We start from the raw sequence: 14,032 nt of genomic DNA, 5'->3' as shown, positions 1-14,032 counted from the left end.
ATGTAAATTTGTGGCTCAAATGGGAAAAGTACTCAATGTTAAGGCTCTTGCTCTAGTTTGAATTCATCCTGTTTTGCCAAGGTATCAGGGAATGTGTCGCACTTTGGAGGTAAAATCCTGCCTTGCTGTTTGGAGACACAGAAATGGAGGACACAAAGTAGCACCAGCAGGCAATAAGTCACATCATGCTGGCGTAGGTGAATGTACAGTTGGGTGCACCTTTGTGTTTTTAGAAGGCGCAGTATAAGCACCTGTCTAATGCCTGCTGCACAGGCATGCTTTGTGCTGACCAAGCTGGCAGTCTGCAATCCACTGGGGCAATGATGCACTGACAGGCAGTAGTGGTCCCTCAGCTTAATATGTCGGTAGCACCAGAGCTCATTCTTGCCTGGCTGCTGTCAAGGGAGGAGATGACCCTCTTCCCTTGTTAGCACAACAATGCCACAGAGGTGGTCAGGATTTCATCCATGGCTTGTTAAACACACTCCTCTCAAAGCTTTGAGTAATATGCGCTCAGTGAGGTGCAAAATAAATGAGACATAACTGTCTTAGGTTTCTATATAGTGTGGAATATTCTTAATATACAATAATGCGTGTTACCAAGAACTGTTTGGAAAATATCACTGAAAATGAAATTTCGAACAAGGAAAGGAAAGACTTCTGATTACTTCTCCTCCTTCTCCTCCTCTCCCCCCGACCCTCCCCATTCAAACAAGCTTTCATGTTGGAACTGAGTGAGTGTGCTTGTGTGTTCTCTTGACTGTGGTAAACTTACTGCCTCAAGGGACATTGCCCTGAATAAACTGAAGTATAAACAAAAACAGTCACTCCCAAGACAGCATGAACCAGATTCTGCCCTCTGATGCACAAATGTGATACCAATTGGCTGCTCTGTGGAGCTCTGCAAATGCATCCAGAGGCAGAATTTGACTCTAAACACACTCACAGCACAAATCAAATTGAGAAGTAATAAATAACCAGGTAGTGCTTTTTTTTTTTTTAACCCATTATATAGCATGTCGGTCACAAATAGGAGTAAGGAATCCATCTGGGATGAATTATTAAATGCAGTGACTAGATTTGTCACTATTCTTAGAGTTATAAAATCAAAATTATTTTACTGAAAACAAGCTGTATCCAATCAGGTAACAGACAATGCACTCTGATTGGAATAATTTATTTAGGAGTGTGAGCATAGCAGCTGCTATGCTCAGCTAACAAGCCTCTCATGACTACAGCAGATGTAAGATGTCTTTTCTCCTTTCCTTTCCCTGAGCAAATGTCCGTGAATCAAATGCTGAGGGCTTCCTCTCTTTAACAGTCCTCATCTTGGAGATAGTGGGCCTTCGCCTGAGTGAAAACTGAGTACCTGACCCACTCTCAGGGCCATAACCAAGGCAGGGCAACTTCGCAGGGTGCAAAGCCATGGGGGCAGAAAAATTACTGGGGGGAGGAGGGGGAGAGGATGAAACAGTAAGGGGCTCAAATATGCTTGCTCACTCCAGGCACTAAAATGCCTAGTGACGGCGCTGCCCACTCATTGCTATTAAAGGCCCCAATCAATGGGACTCCTTATGTTCTTAAAGTTAAGCACATCTTTAGGGGCTTCTTCAGATTAGAGCCCAAGTCCATAAAAGTTGATCCCCTGGGAGGAAAATAGTGAACTGTACTGTAACACCGGTAGAAACTTTCTTTATTTGACCTACATTTCCTCAAGGTTTCAGTGTGGGTTATATTTTAAAAGTGATGCTCAGAAACAAGTGACTGACAGCCACTTGAAGGAAGGATTTACATACCGACACCATGATTTAAGTTTTGAAAATGCTAGAAATTTAATTTGGGATTTAATGTGAAAATCTGAATTGGAAATTATATGTTAGTGCTATTTTTTATTTTCTTTCCTTTTGCGAGCTGGATGAGCTTTGATTGAATATTCAATTTTACGTGCAGTTTGAAGCACTCCTTCTTTTCCTGTCTCCCTGACAGACATGATCAAAGATTTTGCCTCATCAAGGGATTTCAGTGCTCTAACTCATTTGGCCCTCGTCAATGCAGTCTACTTCAAGGGAAACTGGAAGTCGCAATTCAGACCTGAAAACACAAGGACTTTCTCTTTCACTAAAGATGATGAAAGTGAAGTGCAGATTCCAATGATGTACCAGCAGGGAGAATTTTATTATGGTAAGCTGGGACCTGGACAGCTGACTTAATTAGTGCAGATAACTCTAACTCATTGTAGCGATAATATGACACTATGTATTCAGCCATGCACAATTCTGCACATGTATGTATATGGTTGACAAACTATATGCAGTTACCTGATTGGCATTCCCTTGTTGGGTATTTCTTCACACACGTGGTCAGTTACATGTTGCATTGACAGAATTAATTTTTTATTTTGTTTTATAGTTTCAACAGGTAATATTGAAGCTTATTTTTAAGCATTTTTTCTTTTTTATCAATTTAAATTTTCAGTTGCAGGAAATGATGGGGGTAAATAATTAATGATGGTAGACATTGAGTGTCAATAAGTTTAAGCTTTATAATTGTTAAAACAGAAATAGTTGACATCACATGTCAAATACACAAAGTAAAAAACCTTAAATCAAACTTTACTGAGTTCTCAAGCAGCAATTTTCTTACTTCATCCTTAATTGTGTAAATTTCAGTTCTAGCCATTTTAAAATTATGAAATGTTTGATATTGAAGTTTGATTTTTATCATGTTCTGATGAAAGGTGTCATCTCTTACCCTATTCAAAAGCAGTTGTGAAAGTTACTAGGGAAATTGAATTTTTTGTTCTACTTATTTACTGCTTCAGATTTCTAAAATATAATTGTACGTGCATGTCTTGTGCTCTGGATACCTATTTAATAAATTATAATGAGTAAAGGATTGCTTATAAATATATCTACCTCACTGAAAAAAGTGGTGCCCAGAAGGATAACAAATCTGGGTTCTGCAGACCAAGCAGGGAGCAAGTTAAGGAAGTCATTTTTCTCCACATGAGGATGTAACTACACTTGGAGAGAGAAAATGCTAGACAAGTAAATGTGAGCAGTGTATAGCTGGATTGTTTTGATGATGACATTAAGGTAATAAGAGGAGGATTGGTCAAGTGACAAGTGGTATCGAAAGCTGAGATTTATGTTCAGTCTTCCTGGCACGTTTTTTTTTCCTGAATCATTTTCTAACATAGTTGGGGAATCTCCTTTTTTAAATACTATGTATTGTCTTAGAAATACAAATACAATTACAAACTTTTTAATTGAACATCACAAGGAATCACGTATCAAGAAAGACTTAATTGAGACAAAGATTAAAATTTTCAAAAGCGCCTTTAAGTTACATCTACACTACAGATGTCTGCCAGCATAATTACGTACGTTAGTTATCTGACCCGGATAATTATGTCAGCACAAATCTGTAGTGTAGGCCTGGCTTAAGCCTCATTTTAAAATATAATTTAGGCATTTGGGAGCCTAAATCTCATTGAGTGTCAGTGGGACTTAGGTTCCCAGTTTACTTAGGTTCTTTGAAAAATTTTACCCAAGATAAGGTTAGTAATTTAAGGTGTAGTGTTTGCCTTCTTCTGAATACAGTGTACATATTTGTTATGTTTAATTTGCATCTGACAGATTACTAGCGTTGCATAGTGTGTGTTTTCCCCCAGTTTGTTTAGTAAAGACAAAGTTTAAAGGAAATGCTTATGATGGAATTATATCCCTTTTTTGTAGGGGAGTTCAGCGATGGCTCCAATGAAGCAGGCGGTATCTATCAAGTTCTGGAAATACCATACGAAGGCGATGAGATAAGTATGATGATCGTTCTTTCCAGACAGGAAGTTCCACTAGTCACACTGGAGCCATTGGTCAAAGCCCAGTTGATTGAGGAATGGGCTAACTCTGTGAAAAAACAAAAAGTGGAGGTATATCTTCCAAGGTGAGGATATATTCCCAAGTACACATTTTTTAACAGGGTGCATTTATATGTGCTTTGCCTGCTATGTCATTATATGACTGTACAGGGTAGCAGAGAAGTATTGGCGCAGTAGCAATTGCTTTTAATCATCACAACAGTGTTTTCTGTTTTCAGGACAGTTTGAGATTTGTCATGTGCTCTGCAGGGGGGTGGGTTTTAGAAAACAGATGTGAAATTTCTAGGCAGTGAGAGAACAGGGAGGGAATCCTTGGAGATTTCCCATTAAAATTACATCCAAGAGGCCATTTTATTTTGATGTAAGATGATCCAAATTGAAACCTTTCTTCTTGTCAGCACTGATTTTAAGGTTAAAAGATTGATTTACACTGCTTACTTGGAGCAATGACAGATCCGTTCCATCGGATACAAACCTCTTGTCAGGCTTTTCTGTAGCCATCTGTTGCAGTAGTGACCCTTACAAACTTGCCAGTTACCTTTTCAATAAGGAAGTATTTGCAGTTATATAACCTTAGCGTTTGTAATATGCAAGGTTATTCTGTAATAAGCACAGGAACATACAGGAATACCTCCAGATTTGTTTTCCTTTTGGGCCTGATGCAAAGTCCACTGATGTCTATTGACTTGATATTATATCAAACCGTTGCATCTATTTTCCTTAGGTGACAGTGGCAGCTTTTCAGTGTACAGCAAGAACTTCCCTCAGGGATGTATGCAGTTTTTGAAAAGATGCTCTTTAATCATCTTAATTTCTAAATTTAGACTAGCTGAAATTTCATTATATCTAAGAATATAACTGTGCTTCTCATTTATTGTTTTATGTAAGGCTTCTTTAGGCCACTCTACAAACTGAACAACTGCGGGGGTGGGGAGTGGCAAAGGAATGGTTTGAAAACAGGGAACAGATGGTGGCAGAGGACATCTGAAGTGCATTATGGTCCAGTGGTTTTAAGGAACTGTTAGCTTTGCCACCATTCTGTTGCTGCGGAACAAAGACATAAAATGGTAGTTACTGCTCTTTATTTCAGTAACGTTTAATTGAAATCATGTACGTATGACCCAAGGGCCTCTTTGTGCTAAGAAGGGATAATTTATAACTGTTTTCTTTTAAACGAATAAAACTCTCTTAACCTAACCCTTGTACCCATGTGAAGGTCCTTTTCAAGAAACCTTGCAGCCATGGGTCCATGCTATAGATTGTAGAGCAAATCCAGAGTTATAGGGCTAGATGAAGGCAAGCCAGGGCCCTAGGCACATCATACCACCCCATTCTGTCTCAAGCCATGCCTCCTCCCCACCACCACCACTTGGAGTGGCAGAGGCTGGGAAACCCCTCCCAGAAAGGCAAAAGCATTATTTTGGGGTCTCCATCTCCCCCAACCCCCGAGAGCAGCACAAGTAGCCACTTCTTCCACCACCACCCTTGCTCCCTGCACTCTGGAGAGGCACCAGGGGGGCCTGCACAGCAGCCAGCGTGTATCTACTTGGGCTGGGCCCACTACACTGTTCTTCAGCTGGGGTGGTGTTGGCAGGGCCCTCCAGAGCAATGCCCCCATTGAGAGGCATGAGGCAGTTCACCCATCTCAGAACTACTGTTCCAGGTTGTCTGCAGACTCAGGCAGGTGTCATTGCATCTGTTACAGTCCTATCACATTTTTTTTAAAGCTGCTCTTTGCAACCATAAGTGCTAGAAACTTTGATAAAGTCTCTGCCTTTTTTTTTTTATGTTCCCTCTAATTTTTCCATCCCTCTGGGGGATAAATTTTGTTATGCGCACTGAGGTACGTGCAGATGTGCTCCACCAGTAGAAACAAAAAACCTAGATATAGTTATATATTTTTAAAAAGTTAAATAGGGACAATTACTTCAGCCAGGACAGAGAATATATGTGCGTTGCAGGAAGTACCAAGACATAACAACAATAATAATACAAGTATGTGTTGGGAGGTGAGTGTGTCACAGAGACGGGGTGTGTGTGTGTGTGTGCGCGCATGTGTGCTTGCGTACGTGCTGGCTGCTGAGAAAGTTTCTGAGACGCCCTGTGCTGTCTCTTTAAAGCACTCATTGAAAGCTCTCCTGCTCTGATCTGAGCCATGTTGTCCCCCCTCCCCCGCTCTGCAGAGATGGGGTACATGAGCAGGGAGGGAGAGGGGGAGAGAAAGAGAGACTGTGTGTGCATGTCAGAGACACACAGACATACAGAGAGACTGTGACTCCGTAAGCTAGATGCTGGGAAAATCTCAGAAACAATGCACTGTCTCTTTAAGAAAGTCACTCACCCTTCCCTGCAGCAGCTCCAAGTCTTGAGCCAGGCTGTGTCCCCTGCTCTGCAGAGATGGGGTACAGGGGCAGGGGAAGGAGGGACACTGACATCGGCACCCTCCTCTGCCCCTACAGAGCTAGCAGGAGAGTCCCAGGAGCAGCTACAGGACAGAGCAATGTTGCAGCTGGGGCACCTGACCACATGCACAGCACTTAAATCTCTCCTGCGCAGCCACTCAAGCGCGCAGCTTACATGGAACACAGGACTCTCTAATGTCACATGATTCCAGGAGTCAGAATCCTAGGCATGCGCCTATAGTGGGTAGGCTTTAATCCAGTCCTGCTGGGTTATGCATACCTCCCCACTCCTATTGTTCCTCCTCCTCAAACCAATAGCTCCTCTTCTGCTAGTCTTCATGCCCCATCACGTGGAGGAGCCCATCCCAACCAGCTGGGAAACACAGATCTACTACTCCCAATGACAGGTTTCAGAGTAACAGCCGTGTTTTCGTGTCACGAAAGCTTATGCTCAAATAAATTGGTTAGTCTCTAAGATGCCACAAGTACTCCTTTTCTTTTTACTACTCCCAATGTAACCTCAGTTTGCACCTTCCATCCAGCAATCTTTAAGCATTTTGTACACGTTAATGAATTTGGATAAAATTGGGTGCCATTAATCTCCCTCTGTATTTTCAGATTAGTAAAAAAAACTAGTGTGGGCTTGAAATTCAACATAGAGATACTGTAATTCCCTTATTAAATTGCAGAGATTAACTGTGCACTCCCAGCATGCTAGATTTCCATTAGGATTCAGAGGTGATCTGCAGAATTTTATCTGTGCACTAAATAAACACTTCATAAATATTTTATGCTCTCACTGAAAAGGCATGTTATGAAATGTGGCCTGCAGACTCTGTCCACTGAGAAATTGAAAGCAGCAGTGGAATAGAATTAAATTTTCATACCCCTGAAAGAAACTATCCAATTATAAAGTGAACATTTTTTAAACTTATACATTTGTAATCGGGCCTGAATGACTAGTCACAGCAGAGTTAATCACAACTTTTCCAATATCTGTCTGTGCTATCTGTGTGCAAATGAAACTCTGTATTACTTCTCTTAATAGCAAAGGGGACAATTATACTTTCTCATTTTTCATTTTCAAATCATTGTTTCCAGCTTAACCAGGGCTAAAGTGATCAACATTTTAATCCACTTCTGCATACAAGTGAAACAGACCATGAAATTAATTTACAAAAACGTCTCCCAAACATAATTTATTTGAAGAGAACCAAAGGGAGAACTACTGGCTAATAACAGGAGCGCAGCCTGAGCAGTTCTTCAGAGTTTCACATGCCACAGTTTGTTTGCCTTAAAAAGGGGAGTGGGGAAGCTTTTCCTACCTGCTCATTCTTTCCTTGGCCCTTTTGCTGTTTCTGGTATTTGTCAGCTCTGGTTCTTCTTGTGACATGATCATAGAGATGTCCAGAACTCTGGGTATAGCAGCTCTTACTGCCGTGAGTGAGGGCTGAGGTAGAGGATGCCTATGGCCTGGTCTTGATGGACAAAGATGGGGAGGAAGGAGGCTGTTTCAGTCATGTTTGCTCAGATGAGTGAGTTATCTTTGACACCATTGAAAAGCCCTGTTAAGATGCAGGTTGATATGTCTGAAGTCATGTTAACTGACCATATAGAAGCCTAGGCTCCCCACTAGACTAAAACACTGCTTCAGATGCTGAGGGCTTATACTGGCCACCTAGGCAGGTGTTAATTTTACCTGTGATCTGAATTAATGCACTTGTTCCTCTTTTTCATTTGCTTTGCTTTTTGCTCTGCATAAAAGTACGTGCTATGGATCAGTTTGAGAACCTAGATTTTCAACTTCCTGTCACAAACTAAGTAACTTTGAAATGATAACCTCTGGCTGAATTAAATTTTTGCTCCAACTCTTTTTGCTGTATGAGCAAAAAGTAGACCCAGTCCCCTTTGATTCTAAGTACTCTCAACTCCCATTTGGTTCAGTGGGAATTCAGCAGCTCACAGGAGGCACTCAGCATCTTGTGGGACTGGGCCGTCTCTCCTTTCTCTTCTGTCCTTTCTGAACATGGAAGGTTTTGAATGAATCGTATTAATTAATTCTCTACATAAATTCTAAACTAAGGACTCTGTTCTGCCAAGGAAATAAATACCTCCTCTAAATCTCACTGTTGTATAACTTTAATCTGTGACGCAGGGCTCATCTTCAATAACTCTGGCATTTATTGGAAAGCTGGATCATATCAGAAGTTTCGATACTGTGTTTTGCTATCCCTAGATGATATGGTGCCTGCCCTAAAGAGAAACGTGGTCATCTACTTTAGTGAGCTCTGGATCAGGCCCACAGTTCTAGGTAGGAAGTGAAGAGAGAGACCAGGTAAATCTAGTAAAAATATGGCTGCCACACTAATGCTTACCCCGACTCTTTCTCATACTTGGCTTGTTGTGCTGCTTCTTTGCCTCTTGCCAGCATCTGCTCTCTTTATAAAAGTCTCCAAAGAGATATTAACATGTGAATACGTATTTATCAAAGCTATTGTAATAGAGGAAATAATTCCCAAGTGTGTAGCAGATGTTAGACATTCCCCTTTGTATGAATGTACTACACATTCAGGCCAGTCATCTCGCCTCTTAACCTATGGTGTTATGGCAATAAACATTATTGGGTTCTTTGAAAGTGGATCAGGTTCACAAGTTAGTGCTCTCTCAGGGAACAGATAATTGACATTTTTCACTCTCATGGAAGCATGAGGTCATGTAACAGTTTTTCCAATGTATTCTATACAAACAAGCTTTCATTCAAGCCCAGCTAGTCCTGTCTTTCTCTTCTATCTCTTGTCTGGGTGTTTTTGTTTTTTGTTTTGTTTGGTCAATGCAGAAGAGTCCAGTTTTTTACTTGTTTTTTGCATTACTCTCCCTATGGTGTCTCAGGGTTGATAGAATACATTTAGGTTTAACATGTAGGTTTTCTTTTGGTCAGATTCCACTTAAGTTTCAAGTGCTGTCAAATAACTGCAGTTCTTCAGTGACTATGACTTCTGTCTGATGGGTATGAAAATTTGATTTGCCCTATTTGTAGCATTTGAAGCTCCAAAGTAAATCTCCTTTTCTCCAGTTGCCAGTATAAGACTGGAAGACAGATACTTTTAGCGCTCATGGGAATATGCAGTTCTTCTGCTCTGCATGATGCACCCACATACTTCCTGCACATTATGGAGGAAACTACTACTTTATGGTTGAATATCATGTAATGCAGCATTCCCAAAGTGTGGGGTGCCCCAAAGGACTAGCTTAGGGGCTGGGGCTGAACAGGCAGCTCAGTTGTTCTCTGGACTACCTGCTTTAATTATAATAATAATAATCATAGAATCATAGAATATCAGGGTTGGAAGGGACCTCAGGAGGTCATCTAGTCCAACCCCCTGCTCAAAGCAGGACCAATCCCCAATTAAATCATCCCAGCCAGGGCTTTGTCAAGCCTGACCTTAAAAACTTCTAAGGAAGGAGATTCTACCACCTCCCTAGTTAACGCATTCCAGTGTTTCACCACCCTCCTAGTGAAAAAGTTTTTCCTAATATCCAACCTAAATCTCCCCCACTGCAACTTGAGACCATTACTCCTTGTTCTGTCATCTGCTACCACTGAGAACAGTCTAGAGCCTTTCTCTTTGGAACCCCCTTTCAGGTAGTTGAAAGCAGCTATCAAATCCCCCCTCATTCTTCTCTTCCATAGACTAAACATCCCCAGTTCCCTCAGCCTCTCCTCATAAGTCATGTGTTCCAGTCCCCTAATCATTTTTGTTGCCCTCCGCTGGACTCTTTCCAATTTTTCCACATCCTTCTTGTAGTGTGGGGCCCAAAACTGGACACACTACTCCAGATGAGGCCAGTGTCAAATAGAGGGGAATGATCACGTCCCTCGATCTGCTGGCAATGCCCCTACTTATACATCCCAAAATGCCATTGGCCTTCTTGGCAACAAGGGCACACTGTTGACTCATATCCAGCTTCTCGTCCACTGTAACCCCTAGGTCCTTTTCTGCAGAACTGCTGCCTAGCCATTCAGTCCCTAGTCTGTAGCGGTGCATTGGATTCTTCCATCCTAAGTGCAGGACTCTGCACTTTTCCTTGTTGAACCGCATCAGATTTCTTTTGGCCCAATCCTCCAATTTGTCCAGGTCACTCTGTCTCCTATCCCTACCCTCCAGCATATCTACCTCTCCTCCCAGTTTAGTGTCATCTGCAAACTTGCTGAGGGTGCAATCCACACCATCCTTCAGATCATTTATGAAGATATTGAACAAAACCGGCCCCAGGACCGACCCTTGGGGCACTCCACTTGATACCGGCTGCCAACTAGACATGGAGCCATTGATCACTACCCTTTGAGCCCAACAATCTAGCCAGCTTTCTATCCACCTTTATAGTCCATTCATCCAGCCCATACTTCTTTAACTTGCTGGCAAGAATACTGCGGGAGACAGTGTCAAAACCTTTGCTAAAGTCAAGGAACAACACGTCCACTGCTTTCCCTTCATCCACAGAACCAGTTATCTTGTCATAGAAGGCAATTAGATTAGTCAGGCGTGACTTGCCCTTGGTGAATCCATGCTGACTGTTCCGGATCACTTTCCTCTCCTCTCAGTGCTTCAGAATTGATTCCTTGAGGACCTGCTCTATGATTTTTCCAGGGACTGAGGTGAGGCTGACTGGCCTGTAGTTCCCAGGATCATCCTCCTTCCCTTTTTTAAAGATGGGCACTACATTAGCCATTTTCCAGTCGTCCGGGACTTCCCCCGATCGCCATGAGTTTTCAAAGATAATGGCCAATGGCTCTGCAACCACAGCCGCCAACTCCTTTAGCACTCGTGCACGTCCAGCTTTTCTAAATAGTCCCGAACCACTTCTTTCTCCACAGAGGGCTGGTCACCTCCTCCCCATGCTGTGCTGCCCAGTGCAGTAGTCTGGGAGCTTGTCTTCACGAACAAGGTCGAGGCAAAAAAAGCATTGAGTACATTAGCTTTTTCCACATCCTCGGTCACTAGGTTGCCTCCCTCATTCAGTAAGGGGCCCACACTTTCCTTGACTTTCTTCTTGTTGCTAACATACCTGAAGAAACCCTTCTTGTTACTCTTAACATCTCTTGCTAGCTGCAACTCTAGGTGTGATTTGGCCTTCCTGATTTCACTCCTGCATGCCCGAGCAATATTTTTATACTCATCCCTGGTCGTTTGTCCAATCTTCCACTTCTTGTAAGCTTCTTTTTTGTGTTTAAGATCAGCAAGGATTTCACTGTTAAGCCAAGCTGGTCGCCTGCCATATTTACTATTCTTTCTACACATCGGAATGCTTTGTCCCTGTAACCTCAATAAGGATTCTTTAAAATACAGCCAGCTCTCCTGGACTCCTTTCCCCCTCATGTTATTCTCCCAGGGGATCTTGCCCATCAGTTCCCTGAGGGAGTCAGTCTGCTTTTCTGAAGTCCAGGGTCCGTATTCTGCTGCTTTCCTTTCTTCCTTGTGTCAGGATCCTGAACTTGACCATCTCATGGTCACTGCCTCCCAGGTTCGCATCCACTTTTGCTTCCCCTACTAATTCTTCCTGGTTTGTGAGCAGCAGGTCAAGAAGAGCTCTGCCCCTAGTTGGTTCCTCCAGCACTTGCACCAGGAAATTGTCCCCTACATTTTCCAAAAACTTCCTGGATTGTCTGTGCACCGCTGTATTGCTCTCCCAGCAGATATCAGGGTGATTGAAGTCTCCCATGAGAACCAGGGCGTGCGATCTAGTAACTTCTGCGAGTTGCTGGAAGAAAACCTCGTCCACCTCATCCCCCTGGTCTGGTGGTCTATAGTAGACTCCCACCACGACATCACCCTTGTTGTTAATTAATTAAAAAATTAATTAATAAATAATAATGCAGTAATCATCATCATAATTGATTTAAATCTCCAGCTGTTACAGCTGCAAAGAAATCCTTGAAAATGTGACCTGAGTGTAACTGATACCGTGATGTCTCCCTGAGTTTTCCAAGAGCCTGAAGTGTGAACAGACCCATTATTTTCAAGGGGAGTTCATTCATATGCCAATTGTGATATTTTAATTGTAAATTCACCGTTTAACAGAGCATGTAAAAAAAGAAAGAAGGCATCCTATTAAAAAGATCTACAGAATCTAGACTGAGTCAGCTGATTCTGAATAGGTTTTCAACGACACATGGCAAAGTGAATGGGGTGTGATTAGTGTCACTTTTCTTTAAAGGGCCAGCTTGTTTTTCAAAAGTTCAAGAAACACTTGTAATGTTTCTCAGTCCGTATCTAGGAGTGTACATTTTTCTGATGATCAAATCTGATCATCTGATGAGATCCCTTTGCAGGCCTTCTGGTGAACTTCACCCACCCAACATTTTGCCCTGTCAGAGGTCTGAATGAGAATAGGGCCTACTGTCAATACCATATTTTATATAGTTCTTTAGTAATATGATAGATAAACTTTTTGCTTTTTTCCCCCTCCTTCCCATCCTCCCAGCCCCATCCCCCCTTCTGCAGCATATTCAGTTTTGATGTTTAGGGATTTTTCAAAAATAACTCCCAAATCTCTTCCAAGCTTAGTATGCAAAAGTATCTTTTCATGTATTCGTTTGCGTTCTCTTTTTTTTTTGTAGTTTATTATTCGTCATTTATCTGCTAAGCATGTTATTTGCGGTCTAGTAGTCCAGAGACTTAAATCCACTTAAATCCCATTTATATCTCCTTGTAATCTTTCTGCAGTTGGAAGTTTTCCATTTGCAGTAGTTGGGGTTTCTTTGTTTTTTATGGGGGTTTTTTGTGTTTTTTGTTTGTTTTGCAACCTCTAGGTTGCTTTTCAAACCCATTACCCTCACTACCATTCTACCTCACTTTAATGGTTCACCAACAGTGTTGAGTTTCATCAGATGTGTATAGTTATGTTTATTCTCTGTCAGAGCCTATTGCTGGTGGGAGCCTATCTAGCTGATTTGATGCTGGCAGTAAGAGATATTAGTTGGCACCTTTATTGTAATGCTTACTCTTTTTTAAAAAAAATAGCCAATTGCTTTACATAATGCATATATAACCAACTAATCTAATACCAAATAATGTCATCCCCTGTGCGGGTGGATTAGGGGGCATGCTTGGGCTCTTAATTTTGAAATTTATCTCAGTTGTAACATGGCAGTAAATATTCCTCAGAACGTTCACCTCTATATAAGGTGCCCATGCAAGTCCATCTGCACCATTTAAACCCCAGTTAAACCCTGCATCAAGGGCCAAGCACTTTCAGCTCTTTCTAAGAGTTCGCACTGAAGTCAGTGGAGTAACTCTAGATTTACACTGGCATAATTGAGAGCGGAATCTGGCCCACCGTTTCAGAGCCTTGAAGTCGGGAGGGGCTTTGAATGAATAAAGACTTGAGGATTTGGCCCTTAATGCAGAGCTAAAGTTGTTCAAAGGGCCTTGCATTGGCTAACTGCATGGGGCTTTATTCCACTCTACATGAACTCCCAGTTCATCGCTGTGGGCAAAGTGAGTGCTGCATCCTTTCAAAGAACAAAGCTAGTTAAGGACACTTTCCCCTTCCTGAAATCATGTTGGCTGCCTTGGTTCATCTGTACACTGTGCCTTTACATGTTGTTCATGAAGAGTGTGCAGTGCTCTGACAAAAGATGTCAAGCTGACAGCAGTGAAATTTGCTAGAGCACCAGAGGGGACTTTCCCAACTAATGACATTGTATTAGTCACTTGCTGGTCCTCTGGTATCCTGCCAAAGCAATGAATTC

General features: G+C 42.0%; 1 protein-coding gene across 4 annotated transcripts in view; it reads left to right on the top strand.

Moving 5' to 3' along the window:
- The window catches only part of SERPINI1 (serpin family I member 1), a 78,901-nt gene that overhangs the window by 51,062 nt on the left and 13,807 nt on the right, over positions 1–14,032 (top strand). For all 4 annotated transcript variants that reach the window (XM_007055506.4, XM_043521866.1, XM_043521867.1 and 1 more), the window contains 2 exons: positions 1,987–2,181; positions 3,738–3,942. In XM_007055506.4, coding sequence (XP_007055568.2) covers positions 1,987–2,181; positions 3,738–3,942 — 400 coding nt within the window. The remainder of the gene's footprint in view (positions 1–1,986; positions 2,182–3,737; positions 3,943–14,032) is intronic.

This window comes from Chelonia mydas, chromosome 9 (genome assembly GCF_015237465.2).
Source record: "Chelonia mydas isolate rCheMyd1 chromosome 9, rCheMyd1.pri.v2, whole genome shotgun sequence".
NCBI lineage: Eukaryota > Metazoa > Chordata > Testudines > Cheloniidae > Chelonia > Chelonia mydas.
This window is presented reverse-complemented; position numbering and strand designations above follow the sequence as displayed.